Source organism: Psittacula echo (genome assembly GCF_963264785.1).
Source record: "Psittacula echo genome assembly, chromosome: 2".
NCBI classification, from domain to species: domain Eukaryota; kingdom Metazoa; phylum Chordata; class Aves; order Psittaciformes; family Psittacidae; genus Psittacula; species Psittacula echo.
Window position 1 is genome coordinate 134,851,360 of NC_137737.1, and position 25,353 is coordinate 134,876,712.

General features: G+C 40.2%; 1 protein-coding gene across 1 annotated transcript in view; it reads left to right on the forward strand.

Annotated features, from left to right (window-relative positions):
- The window catches only part of NECAB1 (N-terminal EF-hand calcium binding protein 1), a gene marked incomplete at its 3' end in the record, with an annotated part of 54,918 nt that overhangs the window by 10,105 nt on the left and 19,460 nt on the right, over window positions 1-25,353 (forward strand). Inside the window, exons 3-5 of the mRNA XM_080610651.1 lie at window positions 2,842-2,950; window positions 14,673-14,698; window positions 18,654-18,751. Of these exons, the coding sequence (XP_080466777.1) occupies window positions 2,842-2,950; window positions 14,673-14,698; window positions 18,654-18,751 (233 nt within the window). The remainder of the gene's footprint in view (window positions 1-2,841; window positions 2,951-14,672; window positions 14,699-18,653; window positions 18,752-25,353) is intronic.

A 25,353-nucleotide genomic window follows, 5' to 3' on the forward strand; every position in this document is an offset into this window, starting at 1 on the left:
AAGTCCCCAGCTGCACTAGCAAGCAGTTGCATTCGTAGAAAATCAGAGAAATGCCCTGGAGAATCAGAGCTTTTTTTGGGGGTAAATGTAACCATATGAAGTCTTCATATAACCAAATAGAATCATGGAATAGTTAGGGTTGGAAAGGACCTTAAGATCATCTAGTTCCAGCCCCCTGCCATGGGCAGGGACACCTCACACAAAACCATGTCACCCAAGGCTCTGTCCAACATGGCCTTGAACACTGCGAGGGATGGAGCATTCACAACTTCCCTGAGTAGCCCATTCCAGTGCCTCACCACCCTAACGGTAAAGAATTTCTTCCTTATATCCAATCTAAACTTCCCCTGTTTAAGTTTTAACTCAATCCCACTGTCCATGTCACTGACAAAGATGTTGAACCAATCCCTGAGGGACACCACTGGTTACTGGTCTCCAGCTGGGCATTGAGCCATTGACCACAACTCTTTGCATACAGCCATCCAGCAAGTTATTTATCCACCGAGTGGTCCACCCATCAAATTGATGTCTCTCCAATTTAAGAGACAAGGATGTCATGCGGGACAGTGTTGAACACTTTGCACAAGTCCAGGTAGATGACGTCAATTGCTCTACCCCTGTCCATCAGTTCCGTAGCCCCGTCATAGAAGGCCACCAAATTGGTCAGGCAGGATTTAGAATCATAGAATCATAGAATAGTTAGGGTTGGAAAGGACCTTAAGATCATCTAGTTCCAACCCCGCTGCCATGGGCTGGGACACCCCACACTAAACCATGCCACCCAAGGCCTCATCCAACCTGGCCTTGAACACTGCCAAGGATGGAGCATTCACAACCTCCCTGGGCAACCCATTCCAGTGCCTCACCACCCTCTCAGGAAAGAATTTCTTCCTTATATCCAATCTAAACTTCCCCTGTTGAAGTTTGAACCCGTTACCCCTTGTCCTGTCACTACAGTCCCTGATGAATAGTCCATCCCCAGCATCCTTGTAGGCCCCCTTCAGATACTGCAAGGCTGCTATGAGGTCTCCACGCAGCCTTTTCTTCTCCAGGCTGAACAGCTGGCTGTCACCAACCACCTCCTTGTTTTTCATGTGCCTTAGCATGCCTTCCAGGAGAATCTGCTCCAAGGGTTTGCCAGGCACAGAGGGGAGACTGACTGGTCTGTAATTCCCTGGGTCATCCATTTTCCCCTTCTTGAAAGTGGGGGTTATATTTCCCTTTTTCCAGTCATCAAATAGGTTCAAACCTCCTTGGGTTTTGACAGCCACAGGCTCGGTGATGCATCAGTCAGCGTTCATAACATTCAAAATGTTATTGAGAATAAATAGCAATGAAGTAAAAGTCAATGTCTGCTCTTGGATGGTAAAATGTAAAGAAAATAGCTAAAGTGTCCAACCTGTCTGTTTGCAGATCATTAGTTTTCTGTATTGATGTAAAGCAAATGATCCTGAAGAAGAGAGAGAAACAGATGTTTTAGGGTTTGTGTCGTACCCAGCCTGTTCTATGAACAAAGTCATAATATGTTAGTCTCAGGAAAGTTGCCAAAAATCACTGGTTTGTTCAGTATGTGTGTAACTTCCATGCAAATCGCTCATTCCCAGCAAAGGCTAAAGCTGCAGAGGCAGTTTGATTAAACAGTCAGTTGTATCTGTATGAATCAAAGGAAGCAGAGCTATGAAAAGAAGCTTGTTTCAGCAAGCTCAGTGTTTGATATTCCTTCTCCATAGCCAGTGCTAAGCAGCAAATGTATTTAGATTCTCAATTAGGTAGGCACGGCAGTATTGTGCCATCCTTGGTTTTAGCTCTTGTACATCTTGACATTTTATTTTGATCATAATGATGATTATCTCCAGCTACAATCTGTCTTTTCGTATTGAACATTTCAAAATGTTTTGGTGAAGCAGACAGTTAATTTGTACAATTTTCCAACCCCTTGAAGATTACATATGTGAAGCCATATATTCAAGTCAAAGAAATGATGAAATAATAGCAAGTAAAAGAGTGAGGAAACTCCTGAGCTCTACTCTTCAAATCAGCATGCTGTAGTACAGCATGTAGTTACAGGATTCAGAAACTGCCTTTGTAATAGATTCTTCACCACTATAAAATTAGGCCACAATATGTTGTAGATTAGTCTAGTGCTTAGGACGTCTTAATCTTACCCTTTACAGTTGTTTAGTGCCCTATGAGGGTTTCAGTATATTACTGAAGGAAGAGAAAGAGACATGTGAACTTAAATTTAATGCTACCCAAAACAGAGTTATAAGGTGTTAGGCTTTTAGAATTTTCTTTATGCTTCATGAGGCTCAGTCAATTTAAATAAATTATTATTTATCTACCCTTTAACCATTCAAATTTCTTCTAAATAAAAGCAAAAAGTGGATCTTTTTTTTTTTTTTGGCTTTTTTTTTGCTGATTATCAGTCTTGCTTTTAAAACTCACTACATTAGTCAATGATCTCCCATGAAGATATGAGGACACAGGCAGGGACTGAGTAAGGAAAGCATATGGCAGGATGGGGAGAGGACACAATGAATGGGATCTGGGCAAAGACAGGACTAGATTCATATATTTGTCAATAAAGACTTACCAACACCAAACTAACTTTGCCTGAAAGATAAGAAGGAAGAAGAGATACCAGGCAAATTGAGAACTCTGATGGAACAGCTGACACAACAGCACTTAGCATCATGTTCTTCATGTGTCTTGATCAAATATGTAAATTTTCTACATTTAGTCTGAAGAGCTAGAGGTTTTTAATAGTTTCCTCTTGTATTGTGTGAAATAAGCAAAACTATAAACAAAACAAAGGCACTTTCCATTTCTTCATTGTTTCAGATGATGGAAAACTCTCCTTTGATGAATTCAAAGCTTACTTTGCTGATGGAATTTTGAGTGGAGAAGAACTACATGAACTTTTTCACACCATTGATACACACAACAATGAGTAAGTGCCCCCTTCTTAAAATCACAGTGCTACTGTCTGTACCTGAGAATGGAAAAAAGACATCAGGCTGATTTTAGAAAACAAGTCTGAGAAGAACGCTGCATGAGGGAAGCTAGGCTGTGTCAAATGGCTCTAAACTGTTCAAGTGATGTGTTTCTAAACCTTGTAGAAATACCTTCATGTTCCAATAAATGTGATTTTGGTCCTGAAAACATGGGGTAGGATGCAACAAAGACAGAGAAGGAGGTTTCCCAGATAAATAGACAACACAGGAGAAGCAGCAATGTAAATGAGATGTCCCTCATGATAAGAATAGAATTATTATTATTAATTAATAATAATTAATAGAATTATTATTGTTATTATTTCCCTTGTTTTCCATAGTTTTATAATTTATCAAAGGTGCTTACATGCTACAAATTCAAAGTAGAAGATTGCTAAATAAATAGGTACCATGTACAGAATAAATAACATTTTTATTTCCTCAGGTTTATTAAAATCAGTGGCAAAGACTGAGAAACAAAGATGATCTTCAGCATGCAGTCTGTCTAATCCTAGCAGGATGAATAGGCTTATTAGAACACCATGGGAATTTGCGTAGCAGATTAAGGGCCTCCATGCAAATTTTTAACCCAAACACCCATTTCAGAGCCAAAGATCATTTTATACAGCTTTGGTCTTCCTCATGTGTACCACATATTTGCATGAAAGTGGTTTTATTTTACCATGATTCCATTTGTCTGCATTTGTCAGGAAGCATCCTGATAAGGGCAGATATCCTCGATGACTATGTAACATTTCTAAGAAAAAAAATACAATAAAATAGATGTTCTACATTTATTTTTCCTTTCATTTGATCTGTAAAGCTTTTTTCATTTGTAAAATATTTTTATTTCTAAACCTTTTTAGCAGAGAATATCTGGATCTGAACAATATGTGGAAAAGTGAGAATAACATTAATGGTTTTTTTGTCTGTGAGATAGGCATACCTGAAGAATACGTGTGACTTCATTGAATGCTACAGTGTCCTGGGTTCAGTTGTAACAGTTGCTTTTCTCCTTCTTAGTAGCTGGTGCAGTGCTGCGTTTTCAACTTTTGTCTGAGAACAATACTGATAACACACCAATGTTTTTAGTTGCTAAGTAATGTTTACTCAGATCAAGGACTTTTTCAGTAATATGTGTGTAATTACATACAGTTATTAACTGAGAACAGGTAATGAAACTAGCACACCAGCCATTTCAGATAGAGGTCATTTGCCAGGAAAAGCCTGGCAAAAAGCAGGGCACAAAAGTCACAGAGAATAAGTAGTGTGAAGGATGTATTTCAGGGAAATGAACAGGTGGAAGGATAAAAAACAACTTACGGAATTGCATTTTCCAGCCAGAAGAAAGGGTGCTTTGTATTGACTGGTTAATATTGGTTATAGAGTAGAACAGGTAATAACACAACTTATAATAAGCTTTTTGAGTTTCGGTTGTTTGGGTTTTTTTTATTAAGTCTTTAGCTGATGAAAGGGTTAGTGCCTGACTTTGCAGCTGAAAAGTAATCTGCACTGCTTGATCTTGCTCTTTAACAGAGGTAAACACTTTGAAGGCTTTCCCTTAGTACTTCTGAAAGCTTTTGCGAGCCCTGTCATCGGGCAGGCAGCAAGATGGAGCATGTCAAATATCAGATGGATATAGCAAAAAGAGACATCTTGGACAGTACAATATAAATTTCTTGTTAATATAGCTTCCCAGCAGAAATCACATGAAGCAGATATAATAAGGAGGCAAAAACTTTACTCACTGGCATTTGCTGAAAAGGGCAGGTTATGTAAAATGTCTCAAATTAACCATCTGGTTAAGAAAAGTAGCAAAATGTTCATTGAACCTTGGGAAGTTTTGTAACGTAAACATCAGGAGAATCATGTACATATCAAACAATCCTCAAACCACGTACTTTGTGATGGCTTTACTTGCAAATTACCCAAGGGCATGAAATGAAAATCATGGTTTGTGCCTATAAATCTCAAGTAGTTTGTGGGTGGGTTTTGGTAGGGGAGGGTGAGAAATTCTACTCATTTGTGATTCTAGTAGGAGAAGATTTGCACAGACTATTTTGTTTCTCTTACCCAGTTTAAATACAGATTTTGTCAAATTCTGGGCAAATCGTTTATCTTCTGCTTCACTATTTACAAAATGCAGACTGTAGTTCCCTATCCCTGAAATATTTTGTAAGCATTGAGATTATACAATGATTTATGGTACATGCAAATGCTTAGGACAGATGTCTAGGGAAGCATGTCATGATCTGCTAGATCATTTCTTGGAGTATCTCAAAATTTCATACTCAGCTTGTCACAAGAGCAGACAGGTTGTTTCCACCTGCAGTAAGTCTTCTAGCTCTGCCAGCATTCAGAACGTCACTGTCTGCTGTGTGCATGAGTCTTTGTTCTTCAAAGCCTGAAGATAAAAAAAGGAGAGGTTGCCTTGAGATGATATCGATGGGCCACAAGCTCAATCAGTCTGAGTTCTCAGCTCTGCTGCAGCAATCTTTCAAAAAAATATTCAAAGTATACAAAACTTACACCAGCTTAACACTTTTTGAACTCCCTGTTACAAGGGTCCTAATGTCAATCTTGTTGAAGAGAGACAGAACATTATTAACTTTGAAAAAGACCAAGCCAAGCTAAGATAACATACCTGTTACAAAGCATATGGAAACTATGGACGGCTATGGAAGACTGCTAAAATGAGCAATTACCATTTTCAGTGTGACAGCAGGGCAAATAATAGAGGGTTTAACTTCCCAGTAATTGAGGTTGTGTCTGCCTAACTGACTATGATCTCTGCACCTTACTGTTTGATTCAGTGACCATAATCACCAGGAAAAGAGATGAGTAGGAGTTAGTCACCACCACTTGAAGTTTCCAGGTTGAACAGGAGTTCATTATGCCAGGATGAATTTATATTTACAATTTGTCTAGACCTTGAAGTACAGGTTATTCATTTGCGGCAGATCATTGCTTTTACTGAAAATTTGCATTATCTAAGGATGTTTCCTCAGTACAGCATTTGGACATATATTTTGCAATTTATGAATGTACTTACATGTAGACTACTTTGTGGCTATTTTTTTTCTCTAATTCATAAAATCTACATTACCTTTGCATGAAATCTAAATATTAAATTAGTACCAGTAAAGACATGCCATACAAATGGATTGCCTGATTTTTTTAATGTCCGTTCATTTTTCCTTGTAATACTGCCAGAAACAAATGTATAAGAAACAAATATATACTGGGTATGATATTGATTAATAATGATGCTATCACTATGCAGACAACCAAATTAGGTGAAGTATTGTGTCCATGCAAAAAGGAAGGGTTTTATTTTTACCCATATTTTAGTACTGCTACAATGTAGCATCTCATGAAACCTTTGAGCAATCCCTATTCAATCACATGCCATTAAATAGTATAAAGAAGCTGTTATGGAGGGCCCTACTCAGATGCCCTCACTCTGTCAGTGTAAAAAAAGGCTTTGCATTGAAGCAGCAGTGATTAGGTCTGACCTGTTACAGTCGGGTCTTCAGGTTCTTGTTTCCTAGCATGCACTTAGTACTTGGATCTACTGCAAACCCCAGTGTCTTGTATTTAAAGACCTTTAAAAAGTATAGGCAAGAAATCAAGAGCAGTATTAAAGACTTAAGCTTCAACCTAGAGTTGTACCAATGATCCTTCTCCCCGTATTCATAATGGTTTAAGGGTTTTGCAGACAGCCCGGAAATAAGCACAATAAAAGCATCTGGGCAAGATCTTAAGATCTGTTGAGGGTATCAGAAGGCCAAGATAGATCCTGACAGTGTGTTGAGCAGGAGTCAAGCCCCCACAATATGACTTAGATCAACATGAGGGCACAGCTGTGAGCAAGAGGAATTGCTCATCTTTGCCTCCTGATTTGACATACATTTGACATGAGGAGGCAAATGCAGGTGCTGTAAAGGCACCAGGAGTCTTTCCTGGGGCTGAGAGGGAAGGTGACAAAACAAAGCTCATGGAAGACATGGTCTATAGGTCGTGTCTGAAGTAATTTTGAGGCTGAAGACCCACATGCTCTGCTGTCTTCCAGCATATCATATCATATGTCATCCCAGTTATTAACTCCTCTGTCAAAGTGAACATGAAACACTTATTTTGGTTGCGTAGCAATTAGTACTATAATGGCACGAGTATAAATCAATATACACAGCTCAAGCCAAAGGCTATCAGGTACTGATGCTCAAAGACACCTGAAGATAGAAGTGAGCTAATGATGTTAACTACAAGAAACATTTTATGTTTTCAGAAATTGCAGACTTCTACAAAGGCAATATCCGAGAAGTGTAAGGTAAAGTTGTCTTGCAACTTTAAGCATTGTGTTTCTTAACATATTCTCCTAAGCACTATTTTTAGGAGCAGGTTGGAGCACAAGATTATTTTGCAGATTAAATAGGAAGATTAATAGGAATGTGACTGGGTTTGCTGACTTTCCATTTGAAAAATATAGAAGACTTTTTTAGTGTCCTTTCCATTGCTTTTTCACTTCTCAGCCCTTCTGAATCACTAAATCCTAATGTATACACAAAATCCAAATCTGAAGATCTTTTTCTTCCATGTTTGCATCTAATCAGGAGCAAAAATCGTATTTTCATTGTAAATTTATATTTTAAATATTTTAATAATGTGTGCCTCATTCCTACTAGCTACTTTGTATATTAAACATTTCTATAAACTGTCATCTGCTTTCACAATCCAGTGTGTGTGTGTATGTTCAGTGCAGCTGTCTGGGGGTTGTAATATTGCTGAAGAGCTGTTTAAACTTCCGATTATCCCAATCCAGAAAACCCTAAATTGTGGAGTTAGAGTGATCTAAACAATTAGTAGGTTGCATTACCTGGACATGCCTTTACTGAATGTTAAACAACCTGCATGCAAGACAGGATCGCATCACAGTTCAGCTTCAGAAGATGAAGTTCTATAGAAACACAGCTGTTTTGTTTACATTTGTTATTGCCTGAAATAGAGAGAAATTATCAGCAGCACAGATCTTTTTATACATGGAGAGAAGTATTCAGGAAAAGTTTGAAATTTGTGGCTTATGGGGTGAATACTTCTATAGCTCATTTCCTTGGTAAATCTGCCCCAGTTTAATTTTAATGTCAGCTCTGATGAGCCCATGTTTCAGCAGAGCAAGAATCCTTGACACAGTTAATGGTTTAGTGAATGGGTTTTAGCAATCATTGCAAATGTAAGCCTCCCTTTTACTCTTATCATTCTACTTTCCTTCCCCAACTCATAACTTTCATGGAAATTGTTTTTGAATAATGGCATCCTCAGGGAAAAATTATCAGAAGATAATGAGAAGATATGGCAAAATTACAAACTAAAAGACATGCAGATGATCTCAAGGGGATTCAGTCTGCAGCACTGCTAGAGAGACTGTGATAAAAGCTTCACTGATTACTGACTTGGATGAGTCAGTGGGGAATTAGACTTGGTTTTCTCACTTTTCTCATTGGTAAAACAAAGTTCTCAGCCAGGACCTTAGAAGGTAAGAGGGATGCTAGAACTACTGAGGCAGACCTGAGGCACAGGCAACCTCCCAAAGGTAAGGTCCCATTAAACCTTTGTTTGTGGCACAAGCTTAACTATGCGCAAGCCAGAGGTGAATTTGGTGAGGACCTGAGAGCCTCAGCCACTTGCAGTGCTGAGCTTATTCTGCACATTTGGAAGAAAGTCTGTCATACTGCACATATTGCACATGTAGGGATGGGATTTGGCACTATGGAGACACATCTACACTTGCATGCATATGTGTCAGCAGGGTATATGAGGCTTCCTCGTAGTCAGTGAAGTCACTGGCACCTAAGAAGTAATTCTGCTCACAGAGGTTTCAGCACTGATGCCCAGGCATAAGCATTTAAGATGTTCACACGTGAGACATCAGCCCAAAGGGACAGGATGACACAGGCAAAGCAGTTGGGACATAGGTGGTGGGAGAAATGCCAGAGCATCTGACACAACGCTAGATGCCTATGTTATATCCAACTACTCAGGTTCCTGATAGCTGGTCTACTGAAAATCTCCCAACTTCTTTGAATACACTGGGGCTCCTTTGCCTGGCAGGGGAGGCTGGACACAAAGAGCGCTTACGGCTATCTGCATTTAGGACTCAGCCCCAAAGTGATTCCACCTTCCTTCCAACTGCCTAGATCTTCGTTAGCAGAGCCCTAGTTCCTCCTTTAGGCCAAAAGGGGAATGCTGAGATCATCTGCCCAAATAGCAAACTCCAAAAGGATGTCAATATGATGGCTGAGAGCAAAAGGTTGGTTAGCATTATCCTTACAATCATGGGAACCCATCCAACATTAGCCTGCATTAGCACTGAGCACCGAAACTAAAATGGAATGCATGTTATATGACACCACAGTGCTTCCTTCAAGACTCTGGTTATAAAGATAATAATGACAAATCCTCAGTAGCTTAACAGTAGTCTAGGATAGTTATAATCTCTGGCTGGGATGGTTTTCTTTTGTTTCAGTTAGAAGGCATATTTTAGTCTCATGCTATTGCTGATTTATCATGGTTCAATACAAGTAAAAAAATAATAAACTTATAAGTACAATGAAGAAAAAAAAAGATTTATTAAAACCAGCGTGAGATACAGACAGGCTTTTTAATTAGATGAACTGCAGGCGACTGAAGATGTTTTTCTAAAAAGGACTTATTGAATGCAAAAAAAATGCATTACTAAAATAATACAGTGGAGTTTGAGTGGTTTTTTTAAACCAGATTTTTTAGAGTGAGTAAGAATTTCAGGCGTATGGTGCAGCACTGACATCAGAAAGGCGTGTTTGCTACTGTTTAAGAGACACAATTGCAGCTATTGGTTTTAAGTATCACTTTTCAAAACAATAGTTATATAAATTAGTTGGAAATGAACAGAGAAAAAGGCAAGAGACTGGTCAGACTGTGAGCTGATTATATAGTTTGGTATTTCATGACTGAACAAAACAAGTTCACTGAGAATGATTTACACAAGTACTGATGCTAACAGATCCTCTGGTCAGAAAGACAAGTTGCAAATAGAGTTGCTTGGAAATTTTCCATAGGAATGGTTATTTTTAAGGGGAAATTCAGCTTTCTGCAGAAAAAAACAGAATCACTTACAGTGGGAAGATCAAACTGTAATGAGGAGTTTCAGTTGCATTGACCTAAATGTAGTTGACCTAGAATCAGTTCAGTTCTTCAGAAGATAACACTGGTTTTCAAGCAGTGAGCTCATTGCTTAATGGTAGATGTAGTCTGAGGGCCTAGTCCCTTCCATAATCTGGGTTTCCTAAAGAACCACAGCAGGTTTGTTATGTCTATCAACATGTGCATTTCCGAGGAGTTTAATAAACAAAATAAACATTTTGTATACCAATAAATAATTTTGTATAACAATAAATAATTTAAACACAGTTAAAAAAAATTTGGGGACAGAACTAGAATTTGAAACATCGGCTTCTATGGGGTGAAAACTCTGAAATTTGCTCCTTGTGGCAAAAAAACCCACCATGGTATTGCCTCACATCTCCTCAAAAATCATAGCTCTGCAGCCCTTGTACAGCTGTCTACAGATTTTATCATGCACTGCAACTTTTGATAGTATCATTAAGATACTTTTAGCAGCACAGAGACTGTTACAGCTTGGATGATTAAGGTGGCTAGCCAGCTGTGTAGTCATCACATCCCTGTGAATTGCTGCCTATCAAAGGACTAGTTTTGGGTTTCTTTTTCAGATGAATTGTTAGTCAGGAAAAAAAACCCTTTATTCTGTTCTGTAGTTCTGCCACACACAAAGCGCGCCACAGCCCAGACAGCCAAGCTGGTTGTTGCCTTTAGAAGCCCAGAAGCTGCACAGACCAGCTAGCCCTGGGGTTGAAGAGCAGAGGTGTCTTCAGGGCAGCAGCAAGTCTGGTTTCCCAAGGATCAGTCCTGGGAGCTCTGTCGCACTTTTACCTCTTCTTCCTCCTCTCCCTTTTCTAGTGTTGGGGCACATGTCTCATTTTGCTGACTTGAAGTGGGATGGTATGCAGGCTTTCTTGTTGCAAAGAGCTTACATCTTTTTGGCTGAGATTATCCATGCGTGTCTATTCAGTTGCACAGTCTAAGTAACATTTAATTCCTTTCAGTCACAAATTATACGCTTCTACTTAACAATAGGAGATACCAACCCTGAACTTTCCTCCCTGAATCCAAATTTAGCAAAGAGATGTGCAAATGGGACCCAAAAAGGGTTGATTTAAGCCTCTGAAATACGTCTCTGTCATATCTGAGAATGAAGAGAGATCTGAAGAAGAAAAGTGCTATCCTTCTCCAGCTATGATACTCATGGCAATGAATTTCCTAAATTAAGCTAGTTCAGAAAGTCTTTCGTATATTGGATTCTTCAATAAAATAGCTTCTTTAGACACTAGAGTCCATGATTTATATATAATTCCTGTATTGAAGAGATGCCACTGCCTCTTCTTGTGGTCCAGAGAAAATATACATATCTTTTGCTGGTACCTCTGCCTAGAGATGCCTTTTCTTCCAGAGAACAGTATGTGTCAGATCAGTGGATGGGGCTGTGGACTGGTGAATTCACACCAGTGGATGGGTGGGATAGCTTTAACCTTCCCTCCTCCCTTGCTGGCCCCAGTTCACACCTGACTCTGGTGGGCAGAACAAGAGCATGATCACAGCTGCTTTACACTACTACATTTTGGGCTTCTTCCAGAGGTGTCACAAATAGGCACTTCTGCCATGGTTCATTGAAATGAATTTGCTTAAAGCTTCTGTCACTGGGCAACAGGTATGATCAGTGCTGCAATGATCAGGACTGCTCAGTGGAATATTTACAACAGTCCCCTAAAAATAGCTCATGTTAGGTAGAAAACATTCTTTGACCCAAAGCCAGACATGCAAAACGGCTGCATTTAGTACTCAGGAAGCAAACTGAGAGCACAAGTTTGAAAAATTATCATGTTGACATGACGTGAATGCATTTGGCTGCACCCTCTGCCTCAGGTGCTTATCATGAGTGGAGTGCTGGCATCTGGATGTGAGTCATCCAGCAAATACTGCAAATAACATGTTCAGCATTACCAGATTATAGGTCTAAGCAGAAGCATACTAGGCATACTTACCCATTGAAATGATTAACAGGTGCCAACTGTACACCTGAGTACTGAGATGCAGAAACAGCCCTCTGGTGTGCACCTTACTGCTGTACTATTAAATATATTTCAAACTTCTTTAATTGTTTCTGTAGCATACTACAGGGAGCTCAAAATTGTTTGTATACAGAAAAAGAACTCCTAGGTTTGTTCATGACTCTGTTTGAAGCAGCATGTTATTATTTCTGAGCAAATGAAATAATCAGTGACAAGAAATTATAGTTTCCCTACCTAGATGAGCATCCCTTTCAAACAGAATGTCAAGAACAATGGAGCCTCAGAGGGTATTTGTAATAGAGAAGGAAATACTATGAGTAAGCTAGACTGAAATCCATGCTCTTTATGTCATTTCTACGTTCTGTCACAGGCTTCTTGAAAGCTGCTGCATAAATCACATTGAACAATAATTTTCTCATTATTCAGGTGCCCATTTCTAACCGAAAATAAATTCAGCAGCTAAATACCATTTTCACTTGTAGTACATTTGCAGCTGTGTTGCTCATGTGAATAGGAATAACAGCAATTTTCTCGTGACCACAACGCTGAAAGCCTCTGAGCCACTCCCTATCACTACCACACTGCTGAGGATACTGCAGAAAAACAAGGGCCAGAATGGATTTCAATATGAATTTTGAAAAGAGAGCATGAATTCAACTTGCTAAGCAGTGTGAAAGGCTGTTTAAAACACAGTTATCAAGCTGTCCATTAAGAGAGAATGCACTAGGGCAGATGATATGAAGGGGCAGAAAATGCAGGGACAATGAGAAAGAATAGGCATTATAACAGCAAATTCTGTCATTTAACGTTATTCTGTCACTGCCTTTGACTCAGGCAATTTTCCAGCTTTCAGGGTTTCAGTTTGCATTCAAAAAGTGAATGTCTGGACTGTTCCAAAAATGGCTGCTGAACTGTAGAAGTGGTTGAAGAGAACACATTTGATAATGGATGCAGCAGTAATCTTTGGCGAACAGCCTTGAGGAGTCACAGACACTTTTCCCCATCACATAGTTTGTTGAGCCAAGAGCTAAGTTTTTCAGCTTCAGCACCAGTTCTTACAGACCATGAATTATACCTAACACCAGGGCTACTGGAAAAATCAAATGCAAGACTCATTTGCAGCCATTCAGCTTGGCCTGTTCAAATGAAGATAAGGTCACCTTCAATTAATAAAAGTTGTAGGAAATTCTCATTTACATAATCAGTTAAAAGTGTTCAGAAGTCTTTATAGCCCTGAGTATGCAAGTTTGTAACAACCCAGGATCATGTAATTTCTGTCTGTTTCTCTCCCTCGTGAAATAAAAGCCAGATGTATGGGAGTTAACATTGTTGAAACCGACTTTAAGATAACACTGTGTCATCATTTTATTAAAAGGTCAATAAAAAAATCCCATTAAAAAGATAAGTGAAAAAATCCTAAGTGCAATAAGCCATTCAGTATTCACCCCTCAGCAAGATTCAAAAAGGACGTTCATGCTTTTAAGTTTCTTTAATAATCAGTTTCTTCTCCTCCTTGGAAGACAGTCAATGTGCTAACTTTCAGAACCGAGCTGTAGGTCAAACATTTTTTCTTTTGACTGTTAAGGCCTCAAAGAGGAAATACTGCTTAAGAGTTAGAGTTGATCAAGATGAAGTCTGTTTCAAGTGAACAGCTTTAAATTGTATAAGATACCTGAATGTATTTATGTATTTTAATAATGTTGGCATGGGAATATGGCAATACAGCTATGCTTTTCACATCACTAATTTTGCCGTAATACTGATGAAATTATTTTCTATGTCCAGAAGTTCTTAGGAACTATGTGTGCTGATGGGCTATGTCTGGTTTTATCCTCCTGCTGTATTGTCTCTCCAATGGAACCCTACTGCAGAGTGCGGATTGTAAACAGGAGAAAGTTACCAAGTTTTCCCTCATACAGCATGGAGAATTGAGCTCTCTGAGCCATGCTGTCCAGCACGACAACAACAGAAAAGGAGTATGGGCAGAAAGATGAGGGGAAAAAAAAACCAAACAATTTCTGGTGTTTAGATGGATTTCTGCCAGCACTGGGACCAAGTGTGTAAAGCCTAAGGAGAAATGGCTCCGCACCATGATTCACAAAGCCTGGGTTTGTGAAGAGGGTTGTTGGTGAGTAGGAAGGTGCCAGTGGGAACATGCACCCTGGTCTAGTGGAAGGTGTCCCTGTCCATGGCAGGGGGTTGGAACTGGATGATCTTAAGGTCTTTTCCAACCCAAACAAGTCTATGATTGGGAAGGGATACTGCACCTGCAGCCACCTTCAGAAAGGCTGCGGCACAGCTATTGCCTTCAGCTTAGGACAAGTCTCCCCAAGGCAGAAGAGCAAGGCCAGCAAGAGCCAGGCTCTCACATCTCCTGCTACAGCCCAGGTAGGGAGGCTGATCTTTGAGTCAGGCTAATCTTTAAGTCCTGCTGTTCATCAATCCAACAAAAGTAAATTACTAAGCTTACTAACCTTCTATACTCTTATCTTTCCAGCAACCTTGACACAGAAGAGCTCTGCGGTAAGTTCCTTTTTGGGCAAGAATATATAATCTATGTGTTCTAGAATAATCTATGCCTATGGCAGCCCTGCGCAAGTGAACATATCATGTGATACGATTTTTCTCCCTGTTTAATCTTTGTAGCTAAAACAGAAAATAGTTTCAATTGAAAGAACTCCTGGGAAAATGAAGATGACTTACAACCTTTTTACATTCTGTCATCCATTACTTGCAAAAGTTACTTTGAAAATGTTTTTCCTAATCAATACTTCACATTCTCTGAGCTTCAAGATCTGCTCTGATAGATAACTTTTATCTTATTTCCCTTTCATGTGAGATATTTTTTCTAGTTGGTTTATCACTTTCAGAGTTATGCTTTGGCAATTTTGAAAGAGATTGTCATATTAGTAACCCACTGGAAGAAAATTCCTTGTGTCCCTCCAGCTTGAGCCGGTGATGACAGCAGTTTGACAAGTTCTACAAGGAAAAAAACCCTCCTGCAAGGCCCAGTTACCCATTTCTGTACCACATTCTGGGCTGTAATTTCCCCTAAACCCCATTTGCTCTCTAGCTGATCTTACAGCACTTGATTTAGGAGTGCAAGGAGTGCAACTTTCTGCAAGTCCTCCCACAAAACATCAAAAAAAATCCAGTTATGCTTGTTAAAACCAGCCTATTTCTGAAGGAAAGATGACAGCCTGATAAATATTCCAGTGGCCAGTGATGTTAAAGACTTATAAAAGCTGCAAATATTGTAAAGTTCAATGCCAGCTCATTTACACAGTGATTCTACCCATGGCCAAGAACATACTCAGCCTGTGGCTTGTAAATATATGGCAAGCGACTCAGGTAAAGTGACTTGGGCTGTGATGACTTCTGGTTGAACATCTTGCCAAAATTATATAAAACTGGCCAAGGAAGGCAGGTGGCCTTGTTCCACAAGAGTTTTACTGCTTTTGATGTGTTACTGGAGGCTTACAGGTTTGCCCAGCACCTAACCCTGCAGACTGGCCAGAGGGCTAGGGTTGCAGCTGGGGCTGGGGCTTGGGGTGTCAGCCTCATGGTCATTCTCATTTTGTTAAACATGGGCTACTTCAGCTGCCTTTTAAATCTTTCATAGGTTGCTAACTAGGGTGTTTCTCATCTGTGAACCTGGTACTAAGTTTACTGAACACGTGTTTAACCTAGTGATTATACAGCTCTTTCTGAGTTACTTGAGTTGTCAGAAATGAAGCTTCATTTCCAGGATACTAATTCACGATATATTTTTGTTATGCATCATTCCATTCAATCTTTCAGTGATACCAGGTTATGTTTCAGTGTCCTGAAACCTTATGTTTCATGACTCCCTCAAGAAGTCCATGCTGACCTCTAAAAAACCTCAAAGTATTGCTATTTATTATTTCAGAAAGCTCATATCTAATCTTGTTCTTCTTGTCTGCCATTTAGTTGTTGTTTTTCATGCTCTTCCAGGTGATTTGATGTCCAAGTGCCTTGTCTAACACAGTCTCTAGCTTTAACATTATTTTTTTATTCTTTCTTTTTTATGCTTTTTCCCTTCTGTGCCTCTCTCTATTGTGTTTCATCACACTGGCCAAATGGGAACTTATCATAGAATCATAGAATAGTTAGGGTTAGAAAGAACCTTAAGATCATCTAGTTCCAAACCCCCTGCCATGGGCAGGGACACCCCACACTAAACCATGCCACCCAAGGCCTCATCCAACCTGGCCTTGAACGTCGCCAAGGATGGAGCATTCACAACCTCCCTGGGCAACCCATTCCAGTGCCTCACCACCCTCTCAGGAAAGAATTTCTTCCTTATATCCAATCTAAACTTCCCCTGTTTAAGTTTGAACCCATTACCCCTTGTCCTGTCACTACAGTCCCTGATGAATAGTCCATCCCCAGCATCCTTCTCTTCAGATACCGGAAGGCTGCTATGAGGTCTCCACGCAGCCTTCTCTTCTCCAGGCTGAACAGCCCCAACTTTCTCAGCCTATCTTCATATGGGAGGTGCTCCAGTCCCCTCATCATCCTCATGGCCCTCCTCTGGACTTGTTCCAACAGTTCCATGTCCTTTTTATGATGAGGTCACCAGAACTGCACACAATACTCCAAGTGAGGTCTCCCAAGAGCAGAGTAGAGGGGCAGGATCACCTCTTTCGACCTGCTGGTCACGCTCCTCTTGATGCAGCCCAGGATACAGTTGGCTTTCTGGGCTGTGAGCGCACACTGAAGCCGGCTCATGTTCATTTTTTCATCGACCAACACCCCCAAGTCCTTCTCCGCAGGGCTGCTCTGAATCTCTTCTCTGCCCAACCTGTAGCCGTGCCTGGGATTGCTCTAACCCAGGTGTAGGACCTTGCACTTGGCATGGTTAAACTTCATCAGGTTGGCATCATCCCACCTCACAAGCGTGTTGAGGTCCCTCTGGATGGCATCCCTTCCCTCCGGCGTTATCAACCGAACCACACAGCTTGGTGTCATCGGCAAACTTGCTGAGGGCGCACTCAATCCCACTGTCCATGTCACCGACAAAGATGTTGAACAAGACCGGTCCCAACACCGATCCCTGAGGGACACCACTCGTTACCGGTCTCCAGCCGGACATCGAGCCATTGACCACAACTCTTTGTGTGCGGCCATCCAGCCAGTTCTTTATCCACCGAGTGGCCCATTTATTGAATTGATGTCTCTCCAATTTAGAGACAAGGATGTCATGTGGGACAGTGTCAAAGGCTTTGCACAAGTGCAGGTAGATGACGTCAACTGCTCTGCCCCTGTCCATCAGTTTCGTAGCCCCATCATAGAAGGCCACCAAATTGGTCAGGCAGGATTTCCCCTTAGTGAAGCCATGCTGGCTGTCACCAACCACCTCCTTGTTTTTCATGTGCCTTAGCATGCCTTCCAGGAGAATCTGCTCCAAGAGTTTGCCAGGCACAGAGGTGAGACTGACTGGTCTGTAATTCCCTGGGTCATCCATTTTCCCCTTCTTGAAAATGGGGGCTATATTTCCCTTTTTCCAGTCTTCGGGAACTTCACCTGACTGCCATGATTTTTCAAATATGATGGCCAGTGGCTTAGCAACTTCATTTGCCATCTCCTTCAGGACCCGCGGATAGATGTCATCAGGTCCCATGGACTTGTGTACGTTTAGGTTTTTAAGATGGTCTTGAACCAGATCCTCTCCTACAGTGGCTCTAGGGTCTTCATTCTCACAGTTCCTGCGTTCGCCTTCCAAGACTTGGAACTTGGGTCATGATTTCCCATGTTTGCCTCCTCCTCTCACTGTAATGCCTCTGAGTTATGCACCCCGATTTTACATCAGCTCTTTCTGTTAAAATGTCCTTTGCTTTGAGCACCTATGCAAGGATATCCCACACCTTATGTTATTTCCGTGGTTTTTTTTAAAAGCATTTTGCATACATCATAATTGTTGAAAATGTCATCACAGTACCTGGGACTAGAAGCTTATCTGACCAGATCATGGTGTCTTAAATTTCTCACTTAACCCCAACTCACAGCACACCCCACTTCATCGTATCTCCTCTAAGGGCTTTACCAGAATTACTTGGTTTTGTATGGAAATAATCAGATTTAGTACAAACACATGAAAACTTCATTTCCTGCTAGTAACGGTAAAGTAAACTATTAGACTGGAAATCCAGTTTAGAAAGAAAATGCAGATATTTTGTCAGTCTGTTTCAGCTCTTAAACTGACATTTTAAATTTTTGTCAATTTGGCAACTCATTGAGGGAAAATGTTCTAAAACACTGCTTATGGTATTTTTAAGTACTCTGAGAATGATTTTGAAGGAAAAAAAATCATCATTTTCATTGTAACTCTTGTTCATTTTATATGTTTAGATAGTTAATAGCAGCATAACTAAATTCAGACATGATAAAATTGGTATTTCATTAAACATTGATTTTTTCAGGTCATTAATAGCTGACATGGGTTTTCTTCCTTTAGAATACTTTTCCCAGCACTTAGGAGAGTATGAAAATGTTTTATCAGTCTTGGAAGACTTAAACATAACCATACTGAAGGCAATGGACAAAACAAAGAAAGTGAGTAAAACTTGTGAAATTTTCTTTACATTGTATATTTTGTTTACTTGAATGTGTATCCAGTATTTTCCTTATGTAGGTAAAGTTACTAGTTCATATTTAAGTTCTTCCAAATATGCATGTTTGTAGCAAAAGTCCAGCAGGAAAAGGCTCGTCTAAATGGCTGAATTTCAAAGCTGTAAAGCTCTGTTTGCAAAGTATTACAGTTTGGATATAACTACAATTATCTTTGGAAAACATCTGAAGAATGTTCTTCAAATTGTACTGAGAGGGTTCCATATCCAGATGTGGGTAAATGTGATCAGCATATCAACATCTGGAAATTGTTTGAATTTGAGAAATATAATTGTGGTGTGTTGACCCTGCCTGGGCACCAGGTGCTCACCAGAGCTGCTCTAGCTCTCTCACTACTGTGATAGAGCTGGGGGTGCAGCAAAAGCGAGTTAGCATATTGGGATATCGTGTATAAATGATGCACATCACCACTGACACACAAGATGTGATGTAGCTACTAGCTTGAGTTAACTCCCCAGCATAAACAAGCAGGTCCTCAGAAATGGGTGGTCTGGTTATGAATGGACACCAGCATGTATCCAGAGCAAGGCCTGGGTTTCCTCTCCCAGTGCAAAATAAAGTTTTGTCACTGCTCTGCCACTGTAGTCACCTGGTCCTTTGAGTAGTCACTGAGTAATGGGAGCATTTGTTACTATCTTCTAAGCCAACATCTAGTTTAAAAATTCATCTATAAGAAAGAAAAAAAAAAATGCAAACCAGAATTGAAGACCTACACTTTGAGAGCTACAAAGACATGCTGTGCATATGTACAGTGGCTGAGTCTATTTCCAATGGCCAGGACCAAATTCTCCTATTAAAAACCAAAAGTAAAAACTTCTGAGGCTGAACCTGAACTCCACTCTGCAGAGTGTGGGGCTGATTACAGATTATCAGTCCTCAGGGCTGCTGTGGGGTTTCCACCCCTCTGACTTTTTGTGGGTTAGAGAAAGCTCAGCACCTCTGAGTCTCTGCTAAACTTTCCCAGAGTGCATGCCACTTCAGGTAGGCAGCTTATTCAGTCTTAAATATTTGAGAGGAAAAGGGAGCAACTTGGAATAATGATCATTTCATTTATCCAGCTTAGAGTCTGATAAACAATCACCACTCAGTCCTTCCTATAGGAAGTCTGTGTTCTTCTACGAATTCAAGTTGCTTGTACTCAGTAGACACTGTGCATGAGGGGCAGCTGTGGAATTGGAGCGCTAGCAAAATTTTTCAGCTTCAGTTTCCAAGGAAACCCCAGAGAAGGAAGATGTCAGTTTTGAATGAAAAGCTGAACAGTGGGTTGGCATGTCTGAAAAATTTAAATCTAATCTATAAACCCACCTTATTCCAGATATAGACAGAGATACAGATGAAAACCCCATAAATTGTAGCCCCCCCAAACCTTACCACACAAACTCTAAATATAGTCTTCCACCAAGAGCAGCTGGAGTTTGGCTTGGCTATAGATTCCTGGATTTAAATCAAGATCAACCAAATTGTTCCCATCACTCCAAATTATTTCCACATATAGATACTTTTAATCCAACACATTAGCAAATAACTGATTCCTACAAGGTAATTGCAGGATAATTTCTATGTACTTTATTGCCCTCTGTGGTTTGAAGGGTTGTCAGCACAGGTTTATTGAACTGAGCTTTTCTCCATTCTTCCAGTCCTGTGCTATCTGAAAGTAGACATACCAAGTCATCTATGAGAGAAAACGTTCCAGTGTGTTAGCAGGTTCAAGAAACTTTCAAACCAGACTTCCTTACACCGTTCTAGGGCCAGATCCCTCCTAACCAAACTAAACAGACAGGAAGCCCTTGGGGGTGTAGGAGTGGATCATGCTCCATTGCTTGATGGGAAAGTCTTAATCTAAAAATACAGAGAAATAGATATAGCAAGAACATACTTCAGCACAAAAACCACTGAGCTGCATTGCAAGCAACACACTTTGAATACAAAAAACATCTTACCAGAGGATGCTTGGGGAGCTACAGACCTTCCATTTTGCTACTGCTCTCCTCGTGTTTCATCTTCACACAAAGAAGGGAAACACATCTATCTGAGGATTTTAAAAGAGATTTGTGGCATGTGGTATTTGATAATTTCTCTCGTATGTCAAGAGTCTGTGTGAATTGCTTATACCGGACTGGCGAGCACAAATTAATCATTAGTGTCAATCATTTTCTTGTACCTGCCTGATTGATATTTTCCTGATGAAAGTATAAGCTGGTATAGTTCTATTTATCTCATTTCTTCTTCATCTTATATACAGGAAATATTACAAATTAAAGACTCAGCAAAACTTCACAAAGGCATTAGAAGGCTTGTTTCTTTAAGCCTTTTTTTCCTGACATGTTTTATAGCAAAACACGGAAGCATATGTAATTAAAATATTTAATCTATGGGGTTTTATTATCCAAATAAACATAACATTTTCAGCAAGCTGCATGTTTATTACAATCTGTAGCTTGCAGTCACATATAAATACAATAAAGAGAAACTTTGCAACCCACAGCACAGAAAATCTGTCACTGAGTTATGATGCAAATAGATGAAAAGAAACCAATTTTTTTAAGGTGCTTGATATCTTGGTTCTGTTGACTTGTGAATGCTGAAAATCAGAAACTTAGAGACAAAAGAACATGTCTTCCTTTAGCTATCAAGCCATAAAATCGTTGCTATTTGCCACTTAATCAGTAAGAACAAGCTTTTCTCTATTTTTATTTCTGGTATTACTATAGTTTATTGGAAATGCAACCTGCTGGTGGTGGTGGGCTATTCTGTTCTCAGCAAACTAGAAAAAGCTCATTTAATCACTATAAATGTAATTTTTGTATACAATGAAGTTGACAATACAGAAATATTCAGGGGTTTAATCAAGCACCTAGTGGTATTTTAGAGAATCTGTATTCAAGGGTGTCCAACATGTCTGCACAGGCCTGACAAATGCACACAGGCCCTCTGGAGACCCAGGGGCAGAATGAGACCCCAGTCTGAGGCAGCAGCTGGAAAGCAGGGGTCTCTGTAGCGCACAAGACTCAAGTTTAGGTACTTGAATAGCTCTGAGGTCTGAAGGGTGTTTGCTCAGAGGAACTGTCTAACAAAGGAAGACCTGGTGATGGCTTGCCCTGATCTGACAGTGCCTTTTATCAAAGTTGTAACACCCATTTAAAGTTCACGTTTTTTCACTAGCTGAAGAGCACTCTTCTCTTCTCCTGCTTTCTGCCTTCCCTTTTGCCAATGGCACAGGGTCATTTTCCAGCCAGGACGTATCCCCATGTGTCCCCACTGGCACCTGCACAGTGGTGGCTGGCAGCAAAGGACTGTCCGGAAGCAGGGACCATTTCAGATGATTTTAAACCCCCTGCTGCTGAGGGCAGCTTATACTGCAGAGTTAGTGAAAGTTTAACCACAGCTGGCTGGTGGCCAAGTGACTAGGGGGATTCCAGGATGGGACATGCTTCCTGCTCCATGATTTCAGTGACTTGGCTTGACCAGGACTTTTACACATCCAATAGAAAACATTTATGAACAGCAAAAAGAGGAATTCAGATCTAAAGTAAAGGGAACATTGAAATAAGCAGGAAGGACTGTCAGTAGGAAATTGCTTTGCAGGGACTTTCTTCCCTCCTTTGCAACTATTTAATGAAGGACAGCAAAGACTCTGTCAGTGATAGCTGGGGACGACACTTGGTGAACTAGCAAACGCCAGTTAAACAGCAGAAACCATGACTGGTTTATACCCATCATTTCAATATGAAAAGGATAATATTAAGTTTAGGATGGAAATGAAAGATAATTTTTATTCAATAGAGTAATCAAATTCTGGAATATCCTTCCAAGCATTTAGGGGCATAAAAAACCCTAACTACTTTTTATTTTTTACATGTTGCTTGCAAAAAGATAGGCAGGGCAGTATGTGGTGTGCAACAGCAAGATGCTGGATTTGGGGACTGACAGAGCATGTCTAATTCTTTGGTCCTATGAAATCAGTCATTTTTCTGCTTTGCTCAAAAAAAAAAACCCAACAAGCTAAGTGAAGTTAATGCAGCCTTGTTATTACTGGAAAACTTCTTGAATAATCTAAAAATAGGAGCTAGTCAAAGAGAAAATTATAGGAGCTGAAAGAGTAACACAGGGACATGTAATTTGGTTACTGATGGTGCATTTATAGTAATTATGTAAATAGCTGCACTCTGGAGGGTTGATACCCATTATAAACCAGAATACCAAGATTTTTTTAATTCATATTTGAGTAATAGTAACAGTAGTGATTATGTAAATTATATTGCAAAACAAAATAACTGGAAAAAAGCAAAAAAACTAGATAAGCATATGTCAGCAACAGAGTTCCACAGCTAACATTCTGTTTGAGTAAAAATGGAGCTTCAAATGGTAGTTTTGTTTTCACATAATCTGTGTTAAATTGGCTAGCACCAGATTGGGTATGTGAGCAGAATTTATTAACAATTTTCATAGAATCTAATCTTGTCTTTGAAATTGCACTTTTTGCAAATGCACCTTTCACAGAATGAATGTAATGAATAGCTACTGCATGAGAATAACCTAAGGCAAGTATTACTCTGTTTATCCTGATTATTAAGTTTCATGCATTGGCTTTGAATCCACTTCATTTGTTCCTTTATGTTTATCACAAAGTTTTTTCAGGTCAGTGTCAATCTAAAATCATAGAATTGTTTAGAGTGGAAAAGACCTTTAAGATCATCAAATCAAATTCTTAACCCTGCACTGCCAAGTCCACCACTAAACCATGTCCCTAAACGCCCCATCTACACATCTTTTAAATACCTCCATGGGTGGTATTTGTACCACCACTTCCCTGGGCAGCCGGTTCCTGTGCTTGATACCCTTTCTGTGAAGAAATTTTCCCTAGTATCCAATCTAAACCATGCCTGCCCTTGGCAACTTGAGGCTATTTCTTCTTTTCCTATTACTTGCTACCTGGGAAAGAGGCTAACCCCAGCCTCACTCCATTCTCCTTTCAGGTAGTTGTAGACAGCAGTAAGGTCCCCCTGAGCCTTCTCTTCTCCAGAGTAAACAACCCCAGTTCCCTCAGTCATTCCTCATCAGACTTGTACTCCAGGCCCTTCAACAGCTTTTTGCCCTTCTCTGGACCCGCTCTAACACCTCAATGTCTCCCTCGCAGTCAGAGGCCAGAATTGAACACAGGATTTGAGGTGCAGCCTCACCAGTGCCAAGTACAGGGGGATGATCACTTACTTAGTCCTGCTGGCTACGCTATTTCTGATACAGGCCAGGATGCCATTGGCCTTCTTAGCCACCTGGGCACAAGCTGGCCCATGTTCAACTCAGTCAGTCGGCACCCCCAGGTCCTTTTCTGCCAGCAGCTCTCCAACCACTCTTCTCCAAGCCTGGAGTGTTCCATGGGGTTGTTGTGGCCCAAGTGAAGGACCTGGTGCTTTGCCTTGTGCTAATGGCCATCATGCTATTGGCCACAGCCCATTGATCCAGCCTGTCCAGATCCTTCTGTAGAACCTTCCTATCCTTCAGCAGATCAACACTCTCGCTCTCAACTTGGTGTCATCTGCAAAGTTACTGAGGGTGCACTCGATCCCCTCATCCAGATCACTGGCAAAAATACTAAACAGAACTGCCCTGAATACTGAGTCCTGGGAACACCACTTGTGAGAGAAGAATGCTGGTGGTAGGGCTAAATATATCACCAGTTGCACCCTGCTAAAGGCAGAGATGACCCTATGAATAAACAGCTAATTTTAGCTAGAGACATTAATAAATGAGGCTTTAGAATTTAATTTCATAGGATTTTCTATCTGTGAAATTTATTTAAGATTGTGACTACTAGGGCAAGTCAAGGTTCTCCTTCTAGCTCCTTATCAGAGTAATGAAAATTCTTGGAATCTTCTTTGATGTTTTTCATGGAAGTCTTATACCTACTGGGTGAGAAGGAGGCAATGCTCAAAATTCTGCTGGTAGCAGAGAAGATGTGTTAAATAGTCAGAACTTAAAAGTAAGCAACCAACCAAAACCAAACCAAACCCCTTCATTAAGTTACTATCCATACCTTTAAACCTAGAAGTGTATAGAATTAACTTCGGAGCAGAAAAAGAAACATTAAACCTAGCCATTCTCCTTTTGATACCTATCAAAACCACCACCAACAGCTTTGATGTTTTCCTTGGAATCCTTACAAACTTCTCCTGGGAGCAATGGCATTACACATATCCTTGCTACCTGCTGATAAAAAGCACAGTTTCTTGTCTCAAGGTGTGTGATGCACTTAATAGCAGTTAAATACAAGTTATTTTTTTTATCCATGCATGAATTTCGTACGTACTATTACTGCAGTAGGAGTATATTACTTCTTCAGTAATCTCAGTAGAGTGATAGACTATGTGGTTCTGATGGATGCTATTACTATTATACGTCAATATTCTCCTATAATCGCCCATGATTACCTATTTTTTTCCTTGCTCTTACATCAGCACTGCAAGTGGTTAGTAGAGATTGTCACTGTTCCAATTCTCTAGGCAGAGTTGAAACATGTATTTTATTCC